At 35.0% G+C, this 11736-nt stretch overlaps 1 protein-coding gene across 1 annotated transcript in view; it reads right to left on the bottom strand.

Annotated features, from left to right (window-relative positions):
- Nucleotides 1–5520: 5520 nt before the first annotated feature.
- LOC107741966 (A disintegrin and metalloproteinase with thrombospondin motifs 20-like) overlaps nt 5521–11736 on the bottom strand; it is a 125189-nt gene continuing 118973 nt past the window's right edge. The window contains exons 33-37 of the mRNA XM_016554793.1: nt 10836–11025; nt 9287–9420; nt 8654–8745; nt 7303–7407; nt 5521–5610 (exon numbers count right to left, since the gene is read on the bottom strand). Coding sequence (XP_016410279.1) covers nt 5521–5610; nt 7303–7407; nt 8654–8745; nt 9287–9420; nt 10836–11025 — 611 coding nt within the window. The remainder of the gene's footprint in view (nt 5611–7302; nt 7408–8653; nt 8746–9286; nt 9421–10835; nt 11026–11736) is intronic.

The raw sequence follows: 11736 nt of genomic DNA, 5'->3' as shown, positions 1-11736 counted from the left end.
TATATATATATATATGTGTGTAGATTCTTTTGGTTGCTCTTAAAAGCGTTCAAATGGACTTGTTTTTCCATCTGAGTTCCTCTGGTGTCACGATTCGCCGCACGCGTCCAGTGTAGAACCGGAGTCACACTGCTTTGGAGATCTGAATCAAACACTCCTGTGATGTGTGAACGCTTCTGAAGAAGACAGAGGGAAGATCAGCTTGATAGTTTGGAGAGTTTAAAGACATTCATCAACACATCGGGGTGAATAGTGGTGTGAAGATGAGAGAAGAATAAAGCTGTTGCTTTGGCTAGATGATGATTATCTGAACACAAGAATCCCATCATCTGAGCGCTTTATGTTCACAATATATTCTGCTGCTGGAAATATAAAATGATTACGCCAATGTCAGCAAATAATTCTGTCATCTTACAGAAGTAAATAGTTTGCGAACAGCATTTCAAGTTGACCAAAAGTCAATGTGAATTTCATTACCAACTAAAGTACTAAATAAATAAATAAATCATATTTATTCAAACTGCTTGTCAAACGAATAGTCCCGCCCCCAAACTCACGTGATTGGTTGAGTCGGCCGCTCAATCAGATCAGTGTACAAATAATTCACATAACATCCCAGGCTTTTCAGCTAAATTATTGTTTTGCACATTTGGGTATTAACACACTGCGTACATTTTTTTTTAAAAATAAAATAAAAGTTCCATGAAGAACTTCCAGCCGACGCGTGATTGATGACACTTCACCTTGTCAAAGGAAAGGTTACGGATCGCGGCAAACAGCCCTAAATTATTTCCTTATGTGCCGCAGCACCAGAGTCTGGACACGTTTTCATGTTTGTGTGACATTCACTCGCTCTCTGGAGTCCAAACGAGAAAATGAATCCGCCATGTGTCGCGAAGAGGGCCCCATTGATTACAAGCAAGAAGTTACAACGAGTTCAAAGCATATAAGAGTTTCTTTGCGTTTCTGTCCATCATGCAATAAAGAGACTTCACAAATATCTGGTTGATTCCTCCATCCGCTGAAGTGGGGTTTAACCTTTAAAAACGTACATCTGTGAATAAAGTTATTTATCAGAAAGTCTAGGTTCTTATCCTTCAACAATACTCCAACTTTAACTGAGACTGAGAGCACAGTCAAAGGGCGTGGAGACGCGCATCTACTGATAGAGAAATTAATATCATAATAGACTTGCATGAGAAGCTGTGGGAAATAGTTATTAGATGAGAGTTTAATTAATTGTTATAATTTGTAAACAAAGAAAAATCACGAATGCCTAGAGTGTTATGTTGCCGATATTTCTTGTAGGGTTCAATGCAATATCATTTCCCATGCCTAAAGTCTTCAGATCTTAAGGGTCAAAAAGAAACATGTAAAAACATGCAATGAAACCTCTTAAAATGAAGCATGAGCTGATGTTATTCTCTCATTTTAAAGTTACTGTCTCCACCTGCTGGTCAATATTCATAAATGCATCTGTTTATTTCTATGTATTTCTGACTTCATATATTTATAAATACAGCAGCTCTATATTTGTTTGAAAAAATTATGTTTCAAATTTGTATATAAAACAAAGATCATTGGAGTACATTTTAAATCTCAGTTTTTCATTTTAATTCAGTGCGTTCATTGCTGTTTCTTTATAAATGTTTGTGAAATTTACTAGCAAATGCTGAGTAAAAATTGTTTCTACACCATTTTTTTTGAGTGTATATGTATAAATATAGTAGTTTGTATTCCACAACTCTTCTAATGCTAGACCCTTTAAGACAGGGTTTGAGCAGCTCAAAGAGCTGTGAGCACATAATGGGGAAAAAATGATGAAAAAAAAAAAGCCCCAAAATGACCAGAAATGAACTTTTTTTTCCCCCAATCCAAACATTCTGAAACACTGACCTCCAGGATGGTGACAAATATACCTGAAGAACATTTCCATTCATCTCAATGAAGCTGATGATCGGTCTCTTCATTAGAAATTAGCCTACTGATTGCCACCATTGATGGACAACATTTTTTAATAATATTAAAATTATCTGTATGACATTATGTTCTGCAGTTCTTCCCTGTTGTACCGAATATCTATACTTTTCAAATTATCATATCGAAGTTAGAAATTCAAATATTGTGACAAAATTAATTTTGTAGGGTGCCACAAGTTTGTTAAAATTTCCAAAGGGTGCCGCGACTAAAAAAAGGTTGGGAAACATTGCTTTAGACAATATTAGAAAATAGATTGTAATAAGCGGTTTATATGTTATAAAAGTCAGATTGCATAAACATTTGGAATGTTTTTCAATGGAGAAAGATGCTTTTGCCTCCATAATGATGCAGTTATGAATGAAATCCGCTTATCGTTAACTAAAACCATTAAAAAAAAAACATAAAATCAACAATAACTGAAATAAAAAAAATGATTTCGGCTAGTTGCTAAGACAACAGTTCTCATTTTGTTTAGTTTGACAAAGTACTAAAATAACAACTAAACTAATATGATCAAATATATTTTTTAATTATTTACTTTTTATTTTATATATTTATGGTTATACATTTTTTTATATTATTTATTTATATATTTAAAAAAAAGACAAAAGCACAACAAAACTTTAATATTAAAGTGAAAACAGAAAATATAAAAATAGAATCTAATTCAATATGTTAACAAAAACTATATACTAAAGTAACACAGTGACGGATTGTTAAAATACGAAATAAAATAAAATCGTAAAACTAGTTTATTCAATGCTTTATTCATCTGCATCAATGCTCTCTATGAATGATCTTTAGTTTGAGTCTTTTCTCAGCAAATATTGATTAATTATTTGATATTTACACACTAAAAAAATATAACTATAATATAACCTAAATATAAATATAACCCAGCGCTGGGTTAAAAAGGGACAAACCCAGCTACTGGGTTGTTTTGACCCAGCGGTTGGGTTGTTTTGACCCAGCTATTGGGTTGTTTTGACCCAGCGGTTGGGTTGTTTTGAGTCAAAATAGCTGGGTTTGTCCCTTTTTAACCCAGCGCTGGGTTATATTTAACCCAGCATTTTTTAGAGTGCAGTATTAAATCATCAGCACCATGCAATTAATTGAACTGAAAATTGTAGTTGAATGACAGACCTAATAAAAGTATAGTGTCCATATAGCTACAGAAGTCTTGTGTTGTTTCTCATCACGCTGAACATTTGCAGATTATATTTCATCAATCTACTTTCAAAACATGCAACAATGTTCCATTAAAAACAGACAAACCAACCACAATAAACATATTTCCTTTTATTATGATGACCAGCATTAGTACAGTGCTGTAGATTCCATTACATCCACAAAATCTCATTTACATTTCATTTTTATCGTAGCACCAAAGATTTCGTTACAAAACACTGTATACTGAAGAGCAAAGACACTATGAAATAATCTTTGGGTAATCAGTGGAAAACAAGCCTCAAACCATCTGATGTTCACACTTCAAGTATGAATATATAAAAGTGTTAATACACAGGTGTAAATGTCTACACGACTCGTGGCACATAGTGCATCATACGGTCCTTTAATTTCTGATACAGACCTCATAGAGTTCAGTCATCTATCAACACGATGATAGTCAAAGGCTGGTTAGCTGCTCGCAGATGATCCGTTATACCATATGTTAACCTAAAACAGGCCTCTTCAAGTTATATTATCTATATTAACACACATTAAGCATAATTAAGCAGACTTTGGTTGAAAGCTAAAAGAGAGTAGTTAAAACTATTTATACTACATTACATATGCTTGAAATATTCTCCAGCTATTTACAACTAACTCTAGTAGCCTACTGGTTAAAGCTCATTCAGTAGTTAAAACAGCACCGTTACTCTGTAAACCTCTTGTTAATGGCCAATAAATGGCAAAAGATCAATATTTAATAATATTATGATTTTCTTGTCAAATGTATGTACATTTAGTTACGGAATAAATACTGTCAAACATAAATAATGTACAAGACAATCATACGCACGAGTGGTTATGATTATGAGAGGTAGGGTTATGCCGTTTTAATTTGATCTACTTTAATCTTCCCTTCTAATAAAACTGACGTGATGTTTGTCTGTATTAATTCATCTGACTTTAAATTAATTAATTTAGTCCATTTTATGTCACATGATTTACTTTAGTGACCTGATTTAGCTGGTTATGAAGACTGGAGTAATGATGGTAAAAATTCAGCTTTGCATTAAAGGAATACATTACATTAGGCTAATATATTCACACAGAAAACAATCATTTTAAATTGTAATAATATTTGATAATTTTTACTGTATTTTCGATCAAATAAATGCAGCCTTGGTGAGCAGAAGAGACTTTCAGAAACATTCAAAAAAATCTTAACTACCCCAAACTTCTGAATGGTAGTGTATTTGCTTTATAAAAACTGACCGCCAGTGTCAACTAATTCAATTTATTCTGTAAAATAATTGAATTTTGTGACCTGAATTAGGACAGGTTTCAGAGGTTAGCTGGTCTTTTTTTGTCGCACTTGTCAAATAGTTGGTCACCTAAACCAGCTTAACCCAGCAAACCACTTTAGGCTGGTTTATTTTAGCACAAATGTTAATGATTGCTTCTGTTTTGAATCAGATTAGTAACCGTGTAAAATGCAAAAGCACATGCAAACGTCATGTTATAAACTCTTTTTAGCACCGTTAAACTGATGTCAGTACATTAATGAACATTAATAAAATATCATATATATTAACCAGACTAGTTCATAAGGACATCTATGCATTTAGCTGACGCTTTTACCTAAAGCTGAAAACGATCGTCCGGATAAAGAGATTTCAGTAGTGCTCCTTTGCAGTGTTTTCTACCTTCTTCTAGATTGTCAAACCCATTTTAAGCCAGACTTTGATGCAAGACACAAGTTAAACATTCAAATACACAAAACATTCAATTACTTATGTTTTCATATCAAGCAGTTTGCTGTCGTCAGAGTCTTTTGCTCCATATGAAATAAAAAAAAATCTAAAACGTGTTTTACGTGCAGTAGTTCATGTCCTTCTGGAAAAAGAGCAGATCTTTTGGATTATGAAACGCTTTTTAAGTTATTAAATGAATCCCTTTCTGTCAAAACTCTGCCCAAAATGAAGGATTTGACCGTTTGCTACAACTAAAACTAAAAAGAAACCCTCAAACGTGCTGTTGTTGCAACCAAACGAGCAGGATTTGCTCATAAATGAATCTAACATTTAACATGGTTGACCAAATGTTGATTCATTTTCACAAGAACACGCGACTACATCCATGTAATGATCATTTCACCCACATTTCCCCATAAAAACGAATCCAATCCGCATCCCGAACCGTCCTGATTCGTAAAGAGACTCGCAGTTATTTGGTTCTTGTAACTTTCGGAAAGTGCAGAAGTGGGACGTTTCGTACTTGTTCTGTTTAGCGTAGCTGCCAGACGTGAAAAAAAAAAAACACGCGAATCAGTCGTGACGAGTTTTTCTCAAGTTGATTTAGTGGACGTCTTTCTTACTGGATTTTGACAAAAAGGCCCGTATGAGGATGAGGAAGACACTTCCCACAGAAACCGCCGCAGCGGCCGTAGATTCTGCTACCGTCCTGCAACAATACAACACAACGATGATTAAATCACTGCGTACAATAATAATTATTATAATAATCAGTGTTGGGGGAAGTTACTTTTAAAAGTAATGCGTTACAATCAGTTTTGGGGGTAACGCATTACAAGTAACGCGAGTTACGTAATCAGATTACTTTTTTAAAAGTAACTAGTAAAGTAACATTACTTTTTAATTAAATAGAAGGAAATATCAGAGTTACTTTTTCACATAAGTAACAGTTGCTTTGTTTCTCATGTATTGGCTGACAGCTCTGGTGTTGCCGTGGTGACAGAAATCAGGAGTAAGTGCAGAGCGTACAGTAAGAACATGATTTACTGTAGTTATGTATTTATTCATCTCACTGCACAAAAACAGATTCAGTGTTCCTCAAAATGAAGAAAAACAGTGAAATGTAAACTCAGGATATAAGGCAAACCTGCTATAATCAAATGTGTTAAATAAGACTATATCATTTATGTATTTAATCCCATTTTATTAACCAGTGTCTTTGCTGCTGACCTTCGATGATCCAATTCAACCATACTAAGCAAAAATCACACATTTGAGTTTCATTTTTGTTATTGCTGAATAGTGTTGAACTTTCTTCTCCTGCGTCGTATTCTTCATGTGATGTGTTTGAGCTGCGCCCTCTACTGTACAGACATGAGTTTACATTTCCTTCAGCCTTGAGGCGCATTCATTTCACTTTTGGTGTGAAAGGGCTTTTATATTTATAAAGAAATAACTTTTTATATTAAAAACAAACAAGCAAGCCCTGCCCAGATTTAAAAAGTAACTCAAAAGTAACGTAACGCATTACTTTCCATAAGAAGTAACAAAGTAATGTAATTAGTTACTTTTTTTTAGGGAGTAACGCAATATTGTAATGCTTTGCTTTTAAAAGTAACTTTCCCCAACACTGGTTGCAATATTGTGTTACTCCCTAAAAAAGTAACTAATTAGGTTACTTAGTTACCTTTTATGGGAATTAACACAAGTTACGTTACTTTTGCGTTACTTTTAAAATCTGGGCAGGGCTTGCTTGTTTGTTTTTAATATATAAAAACAATATATATTGTATTTTTGGCAAATGTAAAAGCGGTTTTACACCAAAAGGGAAATGAATAAGCCTCGGGCTGAAGGAAATGCATATTCGCATCTGTACAGTCGAAAGTTCAACACTCTTGTTTATCTAAAGTTAGGATGGTCGAATTGAATCATCGAAGGTCAGCAGCAAAGACACTGGATAATAAAATGGGATTAAATAGATAAAATATATTTGTCTTATTTAACACATTTAATTATAGCAGGTTTGCCTGAGTTTGCATTTGACTGTTTTTATTCATTTTGAGGAATACTGAATCTGTTTTTGTGCAGTGAGATGAATAAATACATAACTACAGTAAGATCATGTTCTTACTGTACGCTCTGCACTTACTCCTGATCTCTGTCACCACGGCAACACCAGAGCTGTCAGTCAATACATGGAAACAAAGTAGCTAACTTGCGTTACTTATTTGAAAAAGTAACTCAGATATTTTCTAATAAATTAAAAAGTAATGTGTTACTTTACTAGTTACTTAAAAAAGTAATCTGATTACGTAACTCGCGTTACTTGTAATGTGCTACCCCCAACACTGATAATAATCCTAATAATAATAATAATAATAATAATAATCCACGTCCTCACTTCTGAACGGTGAACTTTGACCGTGACGTAGTTGCCTTGGGAAACCCATTTAGTGGATTCTGCGACCTTCAGTCCTGTTCCACTGAGATTTATACTAAACTGACCCTAAACAATCAGAGAAGAGAGAGATTATTAGTGCATTACATAAAAATAAATTATTAAAACAATCTCTAAAAATTAAGGTCAATAACTGGTTTGTTTGATTTTTTGAAAGAAATAATTATTTTATTCAGCAAGGACACATTAAATTGATCAAAAGTGGGAGTAAATGCATTTATATAATTCCAAAAGGTTTCTATTTCTAACAAATGCTGTTCTTTTGAACTTTCTATTCATCTTTGAATCCTGAAAAATAAAATGCATCACGGTTTCCACAAAAATATTGGGCAGCACAGCTGTTTTCAACATTGATAATCCGTTTTGTTTCCATTTTTCTCCCAGTGTTTTTCTTTCCGTTGTGTCCCCATGGATCCCTTCACTCGCCCCGAATTCCTCCTCCTCCTGCTGGAGCAGGGAGACAAAGCTCTCGAGGACCATACCAAACTGTTCCTGTTGGTCGCGAACATCACTAGCTATCCGGATGACGTGCTCTGCTCTTTCTATGATGCAAGCCTGAACGCCGAGTGCAGAGCGCTGTCGTCCGAAAATGGTCCTCGGGAGGAATTCGGCGCATTCGTGGAGTGGACTCTGGCGAGAAACGGGTCGCCACTCATCATCTGCCCCGTGGAGGATCTCGCCGGATCGCCTTGGAAGTTGAGCCCAACCCGTCAGACCATGTGCGAGAGCCGGCGACAGTGCCCATTGGGATAATGCAATGTCAACAATAACAGACATTTGCATTCGGACGGGATTCAATTTCAGATTTAGCAGATTTGCACGGGATTAAAATCGCTGTCACGCCCCTGGACTCTTTGTGTTGTGTTTTCCCTCCCCAGGTGTGCCGTGTTCCCTTTAATTAGTCATTCCTTGCACCTGTGTTTTCCCAATCACCCAGTGTTTAAAAGCCCCAGTCCTTTCAGTTAGTGTTTGTCGGTCCTCAAACGTCATTCCTTGTGTTCCAGTGTCTCCTGCGTTCCCCGTGTGATCATTAAAGACTGTGAATTGAAGTTATCTCCTTGTTTTCTCGTTCCTTGCTCCTTGCCTCCCGAGAAGTGTGACACATAGAAAGCAGTTATTTTAAATTGTAATAATATTTCACATTTTTACTGTATTTTTGATCAAATAAATGCAGCACTTTTGAGCAGAAGAGACTTCTTTCAGAATCATCTTGAGACTTGATTTGATCCACTGACTCTGTGTTTGGACTGGTGTTTCTAAACATCTAGTCATCTAGGACCTATAATGATGTTACCTGAGGACATTTAGCAGCGCTGTAACAGTCTCCTGCGGACGCAAACGGGACGGAGCGACCAAACAACGTCCGACTGAACTTCAAATCAGTCGCTGAAACACAATTAAACAATCCAATGAGAATAAGATGAAACTCAACATGACGGTGAAACAGCAAGTCAGTCAGGACAAAACTGCTGTTTACAGAAGTGCATTCACCAACAGTTCACAACAAGGTTTCATTTGTTAACATTAATTAAAAATGCACAATACGCTAACAGAATTTATTAATCTTCAAATTTATTTCCAATAATACGTTTAAAATTAAAAGCTGTATCAGCTAACATTAGTTAATGCACTGTATAAATTATAATATAAATTACAATAATTATAATTTATATTAAAAATAGTGAAATACATTTATTTTTATTATTTTACAAATTTATTTATATAAATGTATTTTTATTAATAAAAATAATTTATATTTATTATTAAATTACATGTATTTTATAAATGCATTTCTATATATTTATAGTTTTATTTGTATTATTGCTAAATGTCATCTGTTCACGTTAGCTAATGCATTAACAAATCAGACCTTACTGTAAAATGTTACTGTATATTTTGCATGAACGTTGCGAGGTAAACGACTCACGGATGATGCACATGCTGGAAAGATCGAGCCGTACGCGGTGAAAGACGGTGTAACCGGCCGCAGTGTAATCGTTCCTGCAGGCGCAGTCCTGCCGCCGACTGCCGTTATACGGACATTCAAAGGGGTTCTGCAGCCTGGAAATATGATTCAAGAGAAATGCTGATTATACATATATGTGACCATGGACCACAAAACCAATCATAGGTTTCAATTTTGAATGAAAGTTGAATAAATAAGCTCTCCATTGATGTATGGTTTGTTAGGATAGGACAATATTTGGCCGAGATACAACTATTTGAAAATCTGGAATCTGAGGGTGCAAAAAAATCTAAATATTGAGAAAATCATCTTTAAAGTTGTCCAAATGAAGTTCTTAGCAATGCATATTACTAATCAAAAATTAAGTTTTGATATATTTACGGTAGGACATTTACAAAATATCTTCATGGAACATGATCTTTACTTAATATCCTAATGATTTTTGGCATAAAAGAAAAATCTATAATTTTGACCCATGCAATGTATTGTTGGCTATTACTACAAATATACCCCAGCGACTTAAGACTGCTTTTGTGCTCCAGGGTCACATAGGTATATATTTCATTCAGTAATGGAAGTGTCCATAAAAAGAGTTTGATCTTTTTAAAAATGTTTTTTTGTGTGTGTGTGTGTGTGTGTGTGTGTGTGTTTATGCTTCTTGAAATATCAAAACATTAGTTTAGCAACATGTTAACATCAGACTTTGACTCTGGAACAGAGCTGTGATATTTCTGAAAGAAGTCTCAGAAGTCTCATTTATTTGATAAAAATACAGTAAAAATTGTGAAATATTATTATAATGTAAAATAACTGTTTTCTATGTGAATATCTGTTAAACTGTAATTTATTTCTGTGATCAAAGCTGTATTTTCAGCATCATTACTCCAGTCTTCAGTGTCACATGATCTTCAGAAATCATTCTAATATGCTGATTTGCTGCTCAAGAAACATTTCTGATTATTATCAATGCTGAAAACAGTTGTGCTGCACAATATTTCTGTGGAAACCGTGATGCATTTTATTTTTCAGGATTCACAGATGAATAAAAAGTTCAAAAGAACAGCATTTGTTTGAAATTGAAGTCTTTTCTAACATTAAAATGTCTCTACTGTCACTTTTGATCAATTTAATGCATCTTTGATGAATAAAAATATTAGTTTCTTAGTTATCCCAAACTTTTGAATGGTAGTGTATCACCGTTTCTACAAAAATATGTTTTCAGCATTGATAATAATCAGAAATGTTTCTTGAGCAGCAAATCAGTATATTAGAATGATTTCTGAAGATCATGTGACACTGAAGACTGGAGTAATGATGCTGAAAATACAGCTTTGATCACAGAAATAAATTACAGTTTAACAGATATTCACATAGAAAACAGCTGTTTTACACTTTAATAATATTTCACAATTTTTACTGTATTTTTGATCAAATAAATGCAGCCTGGGTGAGCAGAAGAGAATTTCAGTCATTATTGCACTGGTTTGTCACTGAAGGCTTGTCTCTGTACCTGTATCTGTACACCTCGGAGTAATTGTCGGTCTGGCCGCTGCGCAGGGTCACGTACTCTTTGGGGAAACCGCTCTGCATCTCGGCGCAGTAGATCTGCAGGATCTTGGACCGGACTTTGATGTAATGCTCTCCATCTTTCTGAACGCCTCCCTTCACCTGAACTTCTCGACAGCTCGTGTGCAGCTCACCTGATCAGAGAAACACACGTCAGCGCTTCTGCAGGCTTCACACACTCAAGACCTTTGTAAGACCAAGCAATGGAAGCACAACAGCAGGATTATTACAGTTAACTAAAACTGAAAATACACGGCAAAAAAAAGTGCTTTTGTTTTGTTTTCCAGTACAAATATCTAAACATTCTTAAGATGCATTTCCTTGAGATGCAAAATGAATGAAGATATCAAGTCTTGTCTTCTGAAGAATTATCAAACTGAAGTGAGTTTATGCCTAAAATAATAACACATCTGTCAATGAGGTCAGAAAAACAAACTTAATCTTCATTTCTGTCATGACAACTCTCGGAGGGATTGGCATGGTAATGTACATGACAATGTTAATGTATTTGTCACCCTGGAGCACAAAAGCAGTCTTAAGTGTCAATGGAAAGCTTATTTATTCAGCTTTCATATGGTGTATAAATCTTAATTTCGAAAAATTGACACTTAAGACTAGTTTTGTGGTCCAGGGTCCCATTTGGTCTTGGCGGAATAGATCTGCTACGCTGCTGCTGCTGCTGCTGCAGAGCAAGTACCGAGACTTGCTACTGACAATACATCCAGAACATGCTGCTGTGAGCATGTAAGAAATACTGCTGCTGCACATATAACATACATGAAATCCCCCTCATATAGCATACATGAATCACCTCGTAGCATGATCTATACAGGTGGAGCTGGGGA

Source organism: Sinocyclocheilus rhinocerous, unplaced genomic scaffold, assembly GCF_001515625.1.
Source record: "Sinocyclocheilus rhinocerous isolate Xijiao unplaced genomic scaffold, SAMN03320098_v1.1 scaffold736, whole genome shotgun sequence".
NCBI classification, from domain to species: domain Eukaryota; kingdom Metazoa; phylum Chordata; class Actinopteri; order Cypriniformes; family Cyprinidae; genus Sinocyclocheilus; species Sinocyclocheilus rhinocerous.
Note: the sequence above shows the minus strand (reverse complement) of the source record. Positions and strands in the feature narration are given on the sequence as shown.